Source organism: Mytilus galloprovincialis, chromosome 13 (assembly GCF_965363235.1).
Source record: "Mytilus galloprovincialis chromosome 13, xbMytGall1.hap1.1, whole genome shotgun sequence".
In the NCBI taxonomy this organism is placed as follows: domain Eukaryota; kingdom Metazoa; phylum Mollusca; class Bivalvia; order Mytilida; family Mytilidae; genus Mytilus; species Mytilus galloprovincialis.
Genome location: NC_134850.1, coordinates 4,580,100 through 4,597,985, shown reverse-complemented (window position 1 = coordinate 4,597,985; position 17,886 = coordinate 4,580,100). Strand labels below are relative to the sequence as shown.

The 17,886-nt window shown below is 32.1% G+C and overlaps 3 protein-coding genes across 3 annotated transcripts in view; 2 read left to right on the top strand and 1 right to left on the bottom strand.

Moving 5' to 3' along the window:
* Window positions 1–17,886, top strand: part of LOC143056900 (uncharacterized) — a 438,790-nt gene that overhangs the window by 353,199 nt on the left and 67,705 nt on the right. The window lies entirely within an intron of this gene.
* Window positions 530–1,554, bottom strand: LOC143056583 (uncharacterized). Its single transcript, XM_076229684.1, has 2 exons — window positions 1,391–1,554; window positions 530–928 (listed from the first exon to the last, which is right to left on the bottom strand). Exons 1-2 carry the CDS (start codon window positions 1,481–1,483, stop codon window positions 647–649), a joined length of 375 nt encoding a protein of 124 aa, XP_076085799.1. The 5' UTR covers window positions 1,484–1,554; the 3' UTR covers window positions 530–646.
* Window positions 3,204–17,886, top strand: part of LOC143057339 (uncharacterized) — a 69,514-nt gene continuing 54,831 nt past the window's right edge. Inside the window, exons 1-7 of the mRNA XM_076230641.1 lie at window positions 3,204–3,262; window positions 8,438–8,502; window positions 10,100–10,271; window positions 10,993–11,298; window positions 12,164–12,218; window positions 13,703–13,773; window positions 14,525–14,572. Of these exons, the coding sequence (XP_076086756.1) occupies window positions 8,470–8,502; window positions 10,100–10,271; window positions 10,993–11,298; window positions 12,164–12,218; window positions 13,703–13,773; window positions 14,525–14,572 (685 nt within the window). The 5' untranslated portion in view covers window positions 3,204–3,262; window positions 8,438–8,469. The remainder of the gene's footprint in view (window positions 3,263–8,437; window positions 8,503–10,099; window positions 10,272–10,992; window positions 11,299–12,163; window positions 12,219–13,702; window positions 13,774–14,524; window positions 14,573–17,886) is intronic.

Here is a 17,886-nt window from a genome sequence, read left to right as displayed (position 1 = left end):
CAAGAAATTTTACGGATGTCATCACTGATCATCACTATCTGGTTGATCATTATAATAACACTTTCTCAATCTTATATTAACCATCCATCTAAACCGAATATGACAAAGAAACAACTCAACAGGTGCTGTAAACAGTGCAGGAAATACTTGCCCTTCCGGAGCACATGATTTCACTTCCGGTTTTGGTGGAGTTCATGCTGTTTCTACTATATTTATTTTTTTTTGTTTAATACTGTTCTTGTCACTGTCCTCTGATTTTACTAGTTTTTGTTTATCCCTTGGCTATGTTGAATTTGTTTTATGCTATCGACCATACAGCTTTCAGACCAATATTAAATACCAAAGTCTTAACCTTGCTCCATTAGCTTCACTATTAGAAACTTTGCATAGTTAAGAAGTCTGTTTAAGCTTAAGGTCAAATATCATTTTTTTACATTTTAATTACTGACAACAGATGCTTTATTATAGCAATACAAGGAAAGTATTTTACATGTGAATTGGAGAACTATAAAGCTGTAAAGCTGGAGCTGATATAAGATAAGCAATAAGAACTCAGAGCCTCTTGTTTCATTTAATATTAGAAGAGGTAATACAGACATTTGACTAGAGTTTGTTTGGGTGACTTGGGCTCTGAAAAAAACATATATCACATAGTAGGATTTATTCTTATCTGCAAAGTGTTATTAGGATGGAATTGTTTGTTATTTTTAGGTATCCCTAAAAGGTTGTCTTCCTCTGCAGAATCTTCATCTGATGAGTCTGAATAGTTACTTAGTCTCATCACTGTCCCATCTTTTTTTTCCTTTTTCTTCCTGTATTGTATAAAAGATTGTAGTTGTTTCTGACTAACATCTTCCTTCAGATTTAACTTCATCTTTTTAGATGAAGTTATCCCATCTTTCATTAAAGTTAGAGCTCTTTTACGAATCTGTAAGAAAAATAGATTTTTTTTCTAAGTTTAAAATGATTCAATCAATAATTCTGAGTTTTTCAGAAATGTTGTTAAAAGAAGTGTATACAACAGAAGCCAAATCAATGTACAAAAGACAAACCCAGGAACAAATTAGACACACACGGACAAAAAGCATCATTTAACATTGAAAACTAAAAACAAATGAGAAAGACTGACCCTGAAAAACTGGGTCGACCTCAAGTGCTCTTGAACGGTAAGCTGGTCCTGCTTCTTGCAAGACACCTGCCATGACCAACTGTGAATATGGCCTTTTCTGAAATTGGAAACTGTTTTGTGTGTTGTTTTGAATTTGTTTATATTCTTTATGTCAAAAAACAGAAATAGACCCAATAGTAAATATGTACAAACGATTTACTTTTTTTGTACTATCTTACAAACTTTGAAATGGCAATATTAAGATTGTTTAACTTAAATTACCTCATTTTGCTTTAATGGGTTTTTGTTTGGTGCAACCCACACAGTTGTTGGAGGGACGTGGTGTCCCTCAAAAGTGACTTCCCATTGTTCCATGTCATCAGAGTATAGATGCAACTGTACTCTAAAGGAGCATCTGTGGCCTGACTTTGCCCTCTTTTCGTCCTTTTTTGAGCAGCCTAAAAATATTCAAAAAAATATTAAGAATTGTTTCATATTTGAAAGCATTCAATGTCTACAAGAATAATGTAAACTTATCCAATATATAAAATAAATGTTGGAAAATTAGATGCTGTAAGTGAAGGACTATTTGACTTTGAGGACGGGTTGGAAGATTTCTATGTAAAATAAACAAAGCAAATGGAGGGGCATGGAATTTTTTTGAAATAAATAGTTAGCTTTCACATTATTGAAAGAAAAATGTTTGTTTTCAAAAATGTAAAATATGTTTTGCCATCTTGGTTTACTTGCTTAACTGTATAATTGAAAAAAATAAATTGTTTTTTCATTAGTCGTGAAAAAAAGTTTGTCGGTAATGTTAAATCCATGCACCCCGCCTCCCCCTGAAAATCAAATGGTTGCTCCCTTAGGATCATAGTTTCTTGGATTATGGGCTTCAAGGTAATCAAATAATCATATGTTGTTTTTTTTGGGCATTGTAATCATTAAGTTTTCATGCATTATCAAGTTAGATTATCGGGTGTATATTCTGCTAGAAAATTGGTATTCAAATAAACAAAAAGGACCATTTAACTTACAGCGGGTGGGGGGGGGGGGGTGCATTTTTTTTTTCTGGTCAGAATATTTTTTTATTCGTGGGACGCAGCTCTACATATTATTTTTTTCAACTTTAACATTATTTTTCAATGCTCTGTCAGATTTTTTTTCTTTCCTTTAAGCTTGCAGGCCAGATTACTTATTTTCTCAAAATTCACTGTCAGGGCAAAATATTAATTTACAATAAAAAAATGCCCCCCCCCCCCCTCTGCAAGTTAAATGGCCGATTCCTTACTACTAAATATGTACTTATACTGTAAGTTGTAACTAACTGTAACTGGTATATGCCTCCTTTCTCAAGAGCACTCCACTACGCCTAAGGGATCACATATGTCTAGTTAAATCACCAGATAAGATTTATTATATCTTGCCAATAGGTAACAAATTAAAGAATTAAGAACGCATCAGTGTTCTCCTTTTTTGAAAGAGGTAAGGTGGGTGTTTTGAAAATCCAACTTCCAACCGGACGTTACGCATAGAACAGAACGCAGAAGATCAGCCACCCCCCCCCCCCCCCATTTCCCCATATTTTATCAAACGTTTCTGTAGCATTATAGCTAAGCATTACATACTTCCTACCTTCAACACATTCACCAAAACCTCCACAATTCCGGAGACAGTTGCCTGTCCCATTGCAGAGGAGGGTATCCCGAGCAACCCAAATTCTCTGTTTTGGTTTATCAATGTCTTCACTCTTGAATATAATTGTGTCTGTCAAAAATCCATTTTCTCCCTTTTCAGCTTTCACATATTTTGTTTTAACTTCTCTTCCTTTCCGGATAATATTGGCCAAGTTGAAAGTTTCAATAGAATCCAAATACTCCTTAAGATTTTCTTGTTTAATTTTCCGCGCCATTTTGCTTCATCAACAACATCAGCAACATCCAGAGATGTTCCGATAGCAATCACGTGGTTTTAAGACGAGAGTAGGGTACGTTTAATACTCCGCGGTACCATGACGCATTTTATTTCAAACGAGGGTACGTGTATGACAAAACACGGTACCCAGGGTACCATCATTGAAAGTAAAAGTACCCAGACATAAAGCATTCATTGCATCATCTTTGTCTTGTTTAACTCTGGATGAAATAGTTTCAGGTAAGCATATTTAGTTAACTGAACATGGTCATTCTATATTTTATATATCTTAAGTTGTACTTTTTTTGAAGAGGAAGGCAGGCGGACGGCTTCAAACATTTCCGTGCAAGAACTTATAAACCGTTCAACAATTGATTTTCAAATTTCGATTTGTTATTACTAATGACAAAAAGGAGGTGAAGTTCAGTATAGACTTTTTTTACTTTTACCGTTCAGGAGTTACCGTATGTCCCTTGATCTATTGGAAACTGACGGCTGACAACTGTGTCCGTGCAATGGCTTATAAACCTTTCAAGTAATGCTTTTCAAATTGTGATATGCTGATAATGATGACAACAATTGAGATCAAGTTCGACATATAAGATTTTTACCGTTCAGGAGGTATGGTCCTTGATTTATTGGAAACTGACACTTTATTTCGTTTCCGTTCAATAACTTATGGTACAATTTTTATCACAAATAAATATCTATGAATAAATGACGACAATAATTTTTCGATTTTCAAATTTCGTAAAAATGACCGTATACACAACATTAAAACCCAGTATATTTAACATGTTTTTTTCAGTAACTGTTACTACTAAAATCAAGTACTGTATCTGTTATCACATGTATGTCTGTATCCCTGTTCGTAAACTTTGGTCATTTCCTATCCATAGTTTGTTTTTTGATTTTGAGTATTGAAGTTTTAAACAAAATTGTAACAAGAAAATTCATTTATTTTACACAAAATAGAACATGATCTGTTTTCAACATGTGAGGTCATTACTCTTTTGTTGGGATTATAGATACTGAACAGTATCGTTCAGTGTGCATTCATTCAAAAGTTTACCTAAATAAAAAGTACTGAACACGATATTTAAATCATTTTTGAAAGTTTAAATTCAGTACCTAAACTGAAATTGTTAAACTACAATTTTACAATTCTTATTTAGGTCAATGTTAAATATAAGACTTCAAGTTTTAGTTCAAATATCATTTGCATGGTCTGTCAGTTTTCAATTGAAAAAATATCAGGTATCCTGTTTAAATGTTTATTTAAAATACAGCAAGTTATTTAAAATATGTCAATGTAAGGTACAAATATTCATAAAACAATTATAAATACTGTGCTGTCCAAATGAATCACAAAATATCCCTTTTAAGTTCCAATGCAGTATCCGTTGAGTTAGAAGTGATATCAAATAACATTTCACAAATATGTGATGAAATTGCCCAATGCACACTCTGCACTTTCAAGCCAATAACTCAAAATAGACAACATACATCATTTATTTCATCATCTTTGTTTTATTAACATTTGTAAATGGATCAAGTAGTTTGATGTAAGCAAAATTAGTTTAGTAAATATTGTCATCCTACGTTTTATATATCTTAAATCATTTTAATATCTTTGAAAATGTAACCACAAACAAAATGCAATTACACGATTTCACTAACCATGTTAACTCAATCTTCACAAAATGATATGATTGTAAATGTCCTCATGTTAGTCTTAAATATGTAGACTTATAAAGACAATTAAACTCTCTTTGCTATGTGTTAACATAATTTCAAATATTGTTTTAAAACTACACTATTAAATAACAAAGCAGGCTAACCGTTGTCACTCATTAGATGTGAGTCCTTTATTTTTTAAGAATGATAAGGAAGGAAATAACGGATGATTAAAAATAAATCAAATTATCACAATTATATTTCTGATTTTAAGAAAAATTGATGTAAAATTTGTTAATAACGTGTAATACCACCAATGAATTGGCACTTTTAAAACAATAGTGCAGCAGTTATCTTTCTTTCAAATAAAGCAATCAGTAATTAAGGCAACAGTAGTATACCGCTGTTCAAAACTCATAAAGTTTCATCCTGTCAAGTACTATAGACAAAATTTCACATAACATTCCATTGCATATAAGAAAATAACAATCACTGGAAGTTAACCAATCAAATGTTCACCTCGTTTATACCTGTGTACAAGCTTTAGTAACCATGTAACCTCAGGTTTTCAAAATATTCTATAGAAACATAAAATAAAAAAAATAATGGTGCTTTGAAACACCCATGATATATGATTATGACCCGGAATTTGTTTTACTGCAATGACGTAGGATTAATTTCCTACAACTGTGAAATTCAAAAGAATATTTTTTTCGACTATATTTTTCGTATGCAACCGGATGTGACGTACTATTAGTTGGTGGTATTATAAACAGAAATATTAGTAAAAGAATGTTAATTGTTTGTGTACTTGTTTTATAAAATAAAATCAACGTGACAAACGTAAATGCCAATGAAACAGCATCACTACCAGATACAATTGCAATCATATATAAGTGTCTATGAATTAAAGACGACAGTAGTTTTCCGTGGTTCAAATTAATGAAAGTAAAATTAGTAAAAAGAGACACATCATGGTAGCAAACAAAACCTGAAGGAATCACAAGAACTTCAAATTGAACGAAACTATGTGCTTCGATAGACAAGCACTATTTTCAAAGCAAACATACCCGCCATGCGAATCAGCAAGCACTTAAATTGTCGCAATCGACAAAATCACAACCTGTAAATTTACGGTACAGACAATTATTCCGATATCTAAAGAACTAAGACCGCGCAGCATGTCGCTAAAGTATTTAGATACCGACGTATCATATCGGTCATTCAATTCGTGATTGTAAACGTAAAATGTCAGTCGTTCTTCCTAAAAAATATGTTGGAGCAGTTTTTGTACAAAATTGGGTAAAATCTAAAAAATAAAACTGTACAATGTTTACATATAAAATCGTTATTGTTTAACGCATCAATGTAAAAATATCGGAAATTGATGAGACTGTCATTAAAGTGAGAGGGTTAGCGCTATAGAACCAGGTTTTATCCACCATTTTCTACATTTGAAAATGCCTGTACCAAGTCAGGAATATGACAGTTTTTGTCCATTCGTTTTTTTATGCGTTTTGTTATTTGATGTTGCCATGTGATTATGGACTTTCCCAATTGATCTTCCTCTAAGTTCAGTATTTTTGTGATTTTACTTTTTATTGTACAGTAGATGAAAATCTGAATTTGTGAACATGTTTTCACAATAAATAATTATGTTTGTTAAGATTGATAAAGAAAGAACAAAATATGTTGTCTTAATGCATTTAAACCAACAAGACGTATATATACAGATCAATACATTTTTTTTCAAATCGACTCAATGCAAAGATCACAGTTCAACACTTTTTGTTATTAGGATAGCAGTTTATTAATACTTTTAAATAGTAGTGTTTTTACTGTGTAGTTTTAAACCGGTTATATTCGTCATACTTCGTAAACATATGGAATGTATATAGCGTCTTTTGACAACCCTTCTTTGTCATATTTTTAAATACACCAAGCATTTAGATTGTCCCAAATGAGTTCTTGTTGACAGTTGGACGGAAAAAAGAAACAATAAATATTATATATGTATCTTATGGACTTCATCTTTGAGGTGGGAATTTTAGGTTTCATAGTCAAATGTCATATGTGAACATGTTGTTTGTTATAGTTTGTAAACTTTGTCCAGTATTTCTCTAATGAAATATAAGCTTTTTCTTTATTTCACATCGTAAAGCCTTTATAAAAATAAGATCACAAACCTCTCTTTTTTTCAAATGATAATTTGTAAGAAGCACTTACAAGTCAGAAAACTCAAATACCAAACACAAGTCATTGTGAAATTTGTCAAAATACCCGGATCATTTTTTTGTTACACAAATTTACTATTTTAACTAAATTTATAATAAGACAAACTATTCTGCAATTCTCCCGACAGCTCACTGTAGCACGCATCAAAATCGAATCGACAACAACTGCGATATTCTTGACTTGGTACAGGCATTTGAAAATGTAGAATCTCAAACATAATAACTTGAAGATAAGGTGTTTTGTATATGCGACTTTTTGTGTTTCTTTGGTTCTTATAACGTGACTCTGTACTTTAAAAGATCCTGTCAGTATGTGATTGTTCTATACTATGTCATTATGTTATATTTCTATTATAAATTAGAAAATACGTTGAACCACAAACGTCAACATTATTTTATCACGTAGTGGAATGAACCATTTGTGGATTCTTATAAATTCTATAGAACTTTTGGCTATTTTAAATCTCAGTCTCTTTCTGAAATTAATTCTTAGATACTTTTGATTTTTTAACCCTGTATGCTAACATTGCCAATGTGAAATTTTAAAATTGTTTGTATAAACTTCCACTTGTATTTTTGTCCATCTGACGAGTTAAGCCTTTTTCAACTGATTTTTAAAGTTCGTTCTTATGTTGTACTGGTATACCTCTGTCCCAGGGTAGGGGATGGTTGGGATCTCGCTAACATGTTTGACCCCGCCACAATATTTATGTATGTGCCTGTCCCAAGTCAAGAGCCTGTAATTCAGTGGTTGTCGTTTTTTTTTATGTGTTACATATTTCTGTTTCGTTCATTTTGTTACATAAAGAAGGCCGTTAGTTTTCTCGTTTGAATTGTTTTACGTTGTCTTATCGGGGCCTTTTATAGCTCACTATGCGGTATGGGCTTTGTACATTGTTGAAGGCCGTACAGTGACCTTTAGTTGTTAATGTCTGTGTCATTTTGGTCTTTTGTGGAAAGTTGTCTCATTGGCAATCATACCACATCTCCTTTTTTATATTGAACGACACACATATGTGACGTATACATATTCTGACGTCAGACGCGCAAAGCAATTGTTTCTTTTAAAATTTTAACACGATGATGACTGCTGTACCAACATTTTGACTATTTTATTTATTATGTCTGTCACGTATCACTGTAAATATGATGAAACTGTCATACAAAATGAGAGGTTTAGCGCTATAAAACCAGGTTTTATCACAAGTTTCTGTCTGTACCAAGTCAGGAATATGACAGTTGTTGTCCATTCGTTTTTAATGTGCTTTGTCATTTGAATTTTGCCATGATTAGGGACTTTCCGATTTGATTTTCCGCTGAGTTCAGTATTTTTGTGATTTTACTTTTAACTAGGAAATAAAAATATAACAAACATCTTGACATTTACCAACGATGCATCAACTATATTCAATATTATAAAACCAAAGGTTGGATTATTACGCATTGTAATGCAGTTTACGGTCAATTTATGTACCTTAAATTTGTTTAATGTTTTTCTTTTTAGATGGAATAGATTATAAATGAAGAACAAAAGTCATGGACATGTTTATCCTATTGACTCTCCTTCAGGTATATATTATTTAAATCTGACACATCCGTTTTCTTTTCTCCGTCTTTTTTTTGGGGGTTAAAGAGTACGGTTAAGGAAGTTTACCACACAGTTGTTACATTAATATTACATTTTGTACAAATAGTTATTTTAATGTAGTAGAAAAGAAAGGATATGGAATTATCCTACGATTCATTGATGACATCAATACAGTAAATGCACATTAAAAAGGCAAAAAAAAAAGCAATGGAGCATCGCCGTTATTGTTGTTCTTCATCTCAAATTCATATTGAAGTCTTTCAATGAAGCAAAAGCAAACACACTCTCAGTTCACTGCCAGTTTAAGACGCCCCTAGCAACGATTAAAGGGGATTTTTTTGGCACACTGACGATCATCAGATGCATATTTCGACGAAACCCGTCCGTTTCGTAATAAATAAAGGCCTATTCTAGAGGTGGCCTGAATCAGATAAGGATACTCAAAAAAATCAAAACCTATAATCTAACACTCTTTCATCTTGCAATAGTGATAAAACATATTTCACTTTTCCACACTTATACAAGTGTTCTCCATTCCAAACTAAACGACAAATTGAAAGGGTTGGTCCTGCTTTTTTCACAAAAAAAGGAGTAGCCAAAGAAGTTTGAATTATCCTTAAACTGTACTTTCTGCTACAATTTATATAGATGATGTTTTATCACTAAATAATTCAAAATTTGGTGACTATGTTGAAAGCATCCATTCGATCGAACTTGAGATAAAGGATACACCAGATAACAGTTAGGTATACCTCATACCTTGACTTACATAGTTATAAAAACTGACAATCAGAGTCGGTTGAAAACAAAACTTTTCGACGAAATAGATGATTTCAGTTTCCCAATTGTGAACTTTCAATTTCTATGTAGCAACATTTCTGCAGCGCCTGCATGCGGAGTATATATTTTCCAGTTGATACAATATTCCAGGGCTTGTATTTCCTATCATGATTTCAATGATAAAGTGTTGCTGTTAACAATGAAACTATTAATCCAAGAGTTCCAAGTGGTGAAATTGAAATCATCCCTTTTTCCATTTTACGGACGCATTACGAGTTGGTTGACCGTAATGAAATTACCGTTTTACATGATCTGTTTACCCTTCTGGAGTTTTTGTTGGGTTCGTGTTGCTTAGTCTTTTGTATTATATGTTGTGTTTTGTGTACTATTGATTGTCTGTTGGTCTTTTCTAGCCATGGCGTTGTCAGTTTTTTTACTTGAGTTTGAATGTCCTTCTGGTATCTTTCGCCTCTCTTTTAAAGTATGGCCGAACGTCGGGCAAGGAATCAGAGCTTGGATGGGAGAGAAATATCTTAATTTAAAATACTTTCCAAAATGTTGTAACAGCAAAGTAATATAACATTTATTTGTACAATTTCGTATTTGATTTGGCCTAGCAACATTATTGGCGAGTGCTATCTAGACTCAATGTACGTCTTAATACACATTTTTAAGGCTGCTGTTTTTGATGAGGTTAACGTGCTCACAAACCATTTAAAATGTGCGTTTGTGTCGAAAAAATACAATTTTAATTGAAGTATTGTTTGAATTATTGATGGATATTTATCTTTTTTGTAGATGTTATCTTTAAATGAAGCATACAACTTTACTTGTCCGTCGCAGGCACACTGGAATCTTCGGGCAAAATCCATGTGTAAGCCTGAACGAAATTATACTTGCTTATTTAACGTAACTTTTGGAGTAAATGTATACAATGATACGTGTAACAGACCTAGACTTTTAGGTCCTGGTAAGCCTTTTTTAGATGTATATATAGTTGTACTATTAATATTAGCATTGTTTTGAGCACAACATATGACCAATATGTCATATATGTTAAACAATAACTGTATTTTCATAAAATAAACATGTTTGATAAACAATTAAAAAGAAAGTTTATACAATGAGTAATAGTCGTTTTTATTAATTATTTTATTTCACTGTAAATAAATAACTTTGTTGTGCACGTATTTAATAACATGTACCTGAATTAAGAGGTGACATGTAGCGAAATATAATTTATAATGTAAAGTATTAATAGATATAGAAAGATGTAGTGTGAGTGCCAATGAGACAACTCTCCATCCAAATAACAATTTAAAAAAAAGTAAACCATTATAGGTCAATATACGGCATTCAACACGGAGCCTTGGCTCACACCGAACAACAAGCTATAAAGGGCCCCTAAATTACTAGTGTTAAACCATACAAACGGGAAAACCAACGGTCTAATCTATATAAAATAAAAAAAACGAGAAACGAGTAACACGTATTAATTACATAAACAAACAACAGCTACTGTACATCAGATTCCTGACTTCGGACAGGTGCAAATATTTGCAGCGGGATTAAACGTTTTGATGGATCCAAACCTTCTCCCTTTTTCTGAAACAATAGCATAACATAATAACATAGAAAAACACACGATAAAATATCAATTGGCAGGCACTTATTTTACTTAATATTTGCAGGACATAAATACGTCTTTCAGCCGAACTTAAACAGAGCAACATGCAGTGCAACTAGATATCAGCCTTTTATTTTTGACACAATTGGGCACAGTGACTGCACCTTTCAAAAAACTCTTTGTAACAGCTTAGGTCAGGAAACTTATGACGACGGCAACAATACAGTCGATAGAAAATGTATTTGCAATACCGATAGAAGATATTTGTTTATCAAGAACCCAAAAAATAAGTGTTACTGCAATCCTTTAATTGAAGATTGCTCCTGTTATCTCGTAAAAAATCCATACAACAAAACGAACGATTTGACAGGTAAAGTAAAGTATTGTTTTAGTCAGATTTAAGTTCTATCAATATTGTATTTAGCTTAATTTAAGGGTTAACGTTCAGGAAACTTTTAAAAAACGTGTTTATCTATAAAAAAAAAATTCAAACAGTCATCACTTTTCAGAAGATATCTATAATAATGGATACATTATTTTTATGCATATTCAATGTTCATTATATGTTTAATAATTCATAATACTCAATTTTAGAGAAACATTCGTCAGGTATACAACATTTATGTTAAGTAACTTTGTCGTTTTTCATGTATTGGTTAGTTTTCCCGTCGGTATATGCCAAATATTTGAATGTAATTAAAAAAAAATTACAAGGCTACATAGATAAAGGAAGATGTGGTATGAGTGCCAATGAAACAACTCTCCATCCAAATCACAATCTATAAAAGTAAACCATTATAAGTGAATGTATAGTTTCCAACACGGAGCCTAGGGTTATTTCTATGGAATTTATGCAAACCCCCAACTAGCTTGGGACGCTTTAAAACTTGACATATTGTATAGATTCCTGTCTATTATTATAGACATCATGTTGCCTTCCAATGGTTTTTCTGATATTTCTTGTCATCTGGTTTTAGCTTAAAAACATTTACACAATTATGTACTAAAATACGTACATGTTGCTCGCAAGTATAAAGTGAATAGCATCTTAAGTTCTGAAAAATCTGTGTATGAGTAAAACCAACACACTTTTATAGTGTAATGAAAACATTTGAAAATGTTTGCATACCTGCTGGTTATCGAGATTCCAACCATTAACACTGACGTAGAAGATTTGTAGTGATTTCTTTTTTAGAAGAAATTAAAACGTTTCAACTATTCAATTTTTTTTTCAGACATCAAATGTTATTATGACACGAAAATGACAAGACTTCCTTACTTAAGAGAAATGTAAGTTTTTGTTTATTTCTCAAATTGTATTCATTTATTTTGTCAATTTTTTGTTCTGCAAATTAATATATATATAAAATACATATTATGTCTCTGTAACATACATCAATGTTTCTGGGATTTACGACTGGTTATATATTCCAACGTTTATGTGCTACTAGTTTATAACAATTCCAAATAGATGTATATGTATTAACTTAGCCTACGACGAACAGATCCTGAAGTTTAACAAAATTCTTCTGTCTAATCTATCTAAAAAACGACGGATTTTGCTAGCAGCTTCTTTGCTTTAGATAGTTGTACACTCCGTTATTATTAAAAATCATATTTGTTTTTATTGTCGAGCCTGCAACTGTTGTCACAGAAAGCTCGATATAGGGATAGTGTTCTGGTGGCGGCGGCGTTAGCAAACTTTTTGAAAGTTTTATATTTTGGAAGGTGACCTTGAAGCTTCATACTTCGTATATAGATGCATCATGTTACAAAGTTACCGTCAGTCTCATGTCTAATGTCCTTGACCTCATTTTCATGGTTCAGTGACTACTTGAAAAAAGTTAAGATTTGTTGTAATGTTAAATTCTCTCTTATTATAGGTAGTAGAATAACTATATGTGGTATATGCGTACCTAACAAGGTCTTCATACCCATCAAATAGTTTTCACTTGACCTTGATCTCATTTTATGGATCAGTGAACAAGGTTAAGTTTTAGTGGTACAGTTTATATCTCAAATACTATAAGCAATAGGTCTAAACTATGCGGTGTATGGAAGAACAGTAAGGTGTACATTTACAACTGTCAGGTGACATCTGACCATGACCTCATTTTCATGGTTCGATGGTTATAGTTTAGTTTTTGTGCTCATGTCTGTTTTTTTTATACTGTATGCAATAAGTCTACTATTTTGGTGTATGAAATTATTGTAAGGTCTACATGTTTAGTGGCAGGTGTCATCTGACCTTGACCTGATTTTCATGGTTCAGTGGTCAAAGTTCAGTTTTTGAGTTTTGGTCTTTTTTTTCTAATACTCTACGCAATAGGTCAACTGTGTTTGGTGTTTGGAAATATTTCATGATCTATATGTCAATCGTGCAGGTTTTATTTGACCTTGACTTCTTTTTCACGGTTAAATTACATTGATCAGTGGTAAGTTTTTGTGTTTTGGTCTGTTTTTCTTAGACTATAAGCAATGGGTTAACTATATTTGATGTATAGAAAAATTGTTAGCGGTACATGTCTGCTTGGTATGGTACATCTTACCCTGCTATCATGTTCCTGGTTCATTGGTCAATGTTTACTTTTCTTGGTTAATGTTAATTGTATGTGACAGTTGTAATAAAACGTTATATTTAGGACTATCAACATAACATCAATAATTAGTAAATAAGGGAGACATTTTTGCGTGTGCACTCTTGTGTTATTTTTTCTCATTGAATCTGTACAAAATTATGTATCAATATGCAAGTGTATAGATTTTTTTTTCAGGTTTAATAGTTCACGGACAATAAAGATCATCGAGTTTGACAGCTTCAAATACAACCTAAACTATCCTACAAGTACGTTTTAACTTTATTATTTAAATGTCGACCGTTATTGAAAAATAAATTATACAGATACGTGTTGTACTTTCTTTTACGTATACAGCAGACATGTTATGTGATTATTTGTTGATTGGTTGTTTTTTTAAGTTTACTGAATAAGTTTATAGGAAAAAAGCAAGTTAACATGATCATGTTGATGTCTCAAAACTGCTCAATACCTGGACAGGTCGTCGTTTCATGAACTTCTTATATCAAAGCTGACCTTTGATAACTTTCATGGAACTGTTTTATATATAATATATATTACCAATACAGCAAAATACACATTTTAAAGTTTCGTTTTCATTAATGATCATTCTTGTATGAACCAAAGAATGGTTATTAATTTTTGAGAAGACCATGAGTCACCGTACGGTCTTAATTAAGCAAAGTCCATACGGCATAGTCAGCTGTAAAAGGTTCCGAAATGACAAATGTAAAACAATTCAAATGAGCAAACTGGCTGAGTCATAACGATATAGTAGGCGTGTTCGAATAAGATTCGGTTTTCAAAAGCTAAATTGACAGCGCGTCATCAATACAATGTCTTCCATTTTTACGGTTATAACCATTAGTTGACGTAATGGGGAGATTATATTGACAAAGTAGAATTCTAACTGGTCGGTTACAATGAAATAAAACTATTCATTATTTAAAAATTAACATGAATATGTTGTAACATCCAAATATAGCTCAGTTACACTTAAAAACCTTCGTATAATTGTAGATCGCAACAAAGCAGCCATATCGATAGTGACAATGTTATTAGCATACTGTAAGTATTCTTAAATATATTTCACGGCGGGTTTCACATGTGGAACAGGATCTGCTTACCCTCCCGGAGAACCTGAAATCACCCCTAGTATTTGGTGGGGTTCGTGTTGTTTATTCTTTAGTTTTCTATGTTGTGTCATGTGTACTATTGTTTGTCTGTTTGTCTTTTTCATTTTTAGCCATGGCGTTGTCACGTTTTTTTTTTCGATTTTTGAGTTTGACTGTTTCTTTGGTATCTCGCGACTCTTTTTTGTTTTTCTTCTTCGAATTCTAAAAAATATTTAGAAAAAGACATGAAGAAGTGCATAGCAAACTGCTCATTTTAGGGGAATTATGATTTTGTTTTAATTAGTGTGTAGTGAGTTTTTGAAGAATAGTATTAAAATAAAACTTCTTTCGGTACGGTAGTTAAATGTGTAGTTTTAGTGTATCAGCACAATCACAAACTTGAAATACGTTAAAAATCCGTAGTCATTTTTTACAGATTTTATCGCAAAAAAGACAACACTCACTACAATATCCTGATTGTTTTGGCTAAGTTGTAATATGTGTTACAATGTACAAAACATGATTTCGTAAGTGTTGGGGTATGCTAAAATTGAAAACATTTGTGTTTGAATGAAGGAACATTTATATTTCAATACAAATGACAGTCTAATGAGTGTATTTCTTCTATATTTGCGTAAAAATCATCGTTTGGCAACAAAAATGTGTCATCTGTACACATTTTGTTTTAAAACAAGCTGGGTGAGAATCTTCATATGTGTTTTTTTTTGCACGTCTTAAGAAGAAGACTTATTAAGTTCTTCAATTTTAACAATTTTCAAACGATGACAGTGGTGCAGGGGTATTTTGAACTAACCCAAGGTGGAAAGATCGTGTGTTCGAATCTCACTGCCGGAGAGGAAATAATAATTTCCTATATTAATTGAAACTCACTGCCGGAGGGGGAAATATTATTTCCTATACTAACTGTTACTTAACTTAACATAATTGTACTTTTAATTTCAAAAACCAAAACCAACGAAATATTGATGATGGTTTTGAGAAGAATGTATTTTGCTAACGTTAAAATAAAAAAAAATAAAACTATTACAAACAAGGTATTAAATAAAACTGGAAATCAACATCAATTCTAGAAAACCTCCATTTCTTCTTACCTCTTAATTTCATGGTGTTAGTTCAATTATTTTTTAATTTGATGTAATTACCTTTTTTTTCTGTTTAGTTGTTTTTTTTCATATTCAACCTATTAATTATGTTTTACATACATATTGTGCATTATAACTTACCTTAGGAAATAAATTGCAAAACTTGATAGTATGGCTAAACCTTTTCATGATTTGTAAACATGAAAACTTAGAAACTAAGCTTACTCCATGCATGCATGGACGAAGGTAACTAACGTTAACTTAGTCCATGCATGCATGGACTAACACAACAGACTTAGTCCATGCATGCATGCACTAAGGCAACTAACCCTAACTTAGTCCATGCTTGCATGGACTAACACAACAGACTTAGTCCATGCATGCATGGACGAAGGCAACCAAGGCTAACTTAGTCCATGCTTGCATGGACGAAGGCAACTAAAATTAACTTTTTTAAAGTTTAAAAAATTTATAAATGCAAAATATTTCAAAAAAATCAAATTTTTCAAAAATTAAAAAAAAATAATTGAATATTTAAAAAAAAAATTTTTTTTAAATTTAATTCTTATAAAATAAACGAAAAAAACATGAAAAATTTACAAAATCATTTTTTTCCAAAATGCTGAAAAAAGTTTAAATTCCATTTTTTTTTATCAAAATTAAACAAAAAGAAGAAAAAAATGGTTAATTATCACTGTGTATTATCACCACCGGATAAAGGTACCCTTGCATATAGGTATAAATGCCACATGAGAATATTCACGTCTGCCAAAAGATTAGAATGTGTTCACATTTTATTTAAATGATAAAAACTCTTCCCTGAACAGATCAGTTGGAGCTGAAAATTTGTTTAACATAACCTGGACAGTAGCTGCAATTATTTCCTGAAAGTTCCTAATCATTTAGTAGTGGTAAGTGTTATTTTAGTTTATTGTTATTATATCTGTAATAAACATGTTTTATCAGTTTAATTGAGGTCTGGAGCTGGCATGTCTGTTAACTGCTAGTAGTCTGTTGTTATTTATGTATTATTGTCATTTTATTAATTTCTTTTGTTACATCTTTTGACATCGCACTCGGACTTCTCTTGAACTGAATTTTAATGTGCGTATTGTTATTCTTTTACTTTTCTACATTGGCTAGAGGTATAGGGAGAGGGTTGAGATCTCATAAACATGTTTAACCCCGCCGCAATTTTGCGCCTGTCCCAAGTCAGGAGCCTCTGGCCTTTGTTAGTCTTGTATGATTTTAAATTTTAGTTTCTTGTGTATAATTCAGAGTTTAGTATGACATCCATTATCACTGTACTATTATGCATATTTTAGGGGCCAGCTGAAGGACACCTACGGGTGCGGGAATTCTCGCTACATTGAAGACCCATTGGTTGCCTTCGGCTGTTGTTTTCTCTATGGTTGGGTGGTTGTCGCTTTGACATATTCACCATTTCCTTTCTCAATTTTATTTGTTGCACTATGATTTTTGCCTTTGTCTCAATAGCAGCTAACTTTTTGTATATATTGTACATGTACATGCAAGTCGTCAAAACATCAACCCAAAAATGTAAGATCTGTAAGTTTGCTTTCGCAATATTTTTGTTCTTCCCATGCCGGAATTCTAACCCATGTTACTGAGATATTGTGACACCAAATCTGTACAATTTTTAAACACCAGAGAAGAGCAGATGATTTAAACACTTTTGTGTAATCCAGCATTATATAAGATGTTTTTGTGTCTAATGTTATAGTGCAGTTTGAGCACTCAAAAACATGTTCATTATGTCAACTGGTTGTGTTTGGTTGCTGTCTGCCATATTAAATGGATTTCCTTTTTTTTTTTTTTTTTGCTTAAATTTGTCTATTAGCTTTCTGTTTTGAAATTAAAAGAAAACAGTTCACAAATTAGGTGTGCTGGGCTTATTTTAATTAACCTTCATCAGAAACATACAAACAAAAATTTGACAGCAAATGATGTAGATACCATTATCTTGGGACTTAATAAGCCCATGTATAACAATCTTTAAATTAAGGCTTTTGCTTATTGTTGAAGACTTCAGGTGACCTGTACTTGTTTACATCAGTGCCATATTATAATGGGCTAGTAGTTGTCTCAATTGCAATCATTCCATGTATGCTTGCTTTTGTATCATTTAAAGACTTCAATTCTT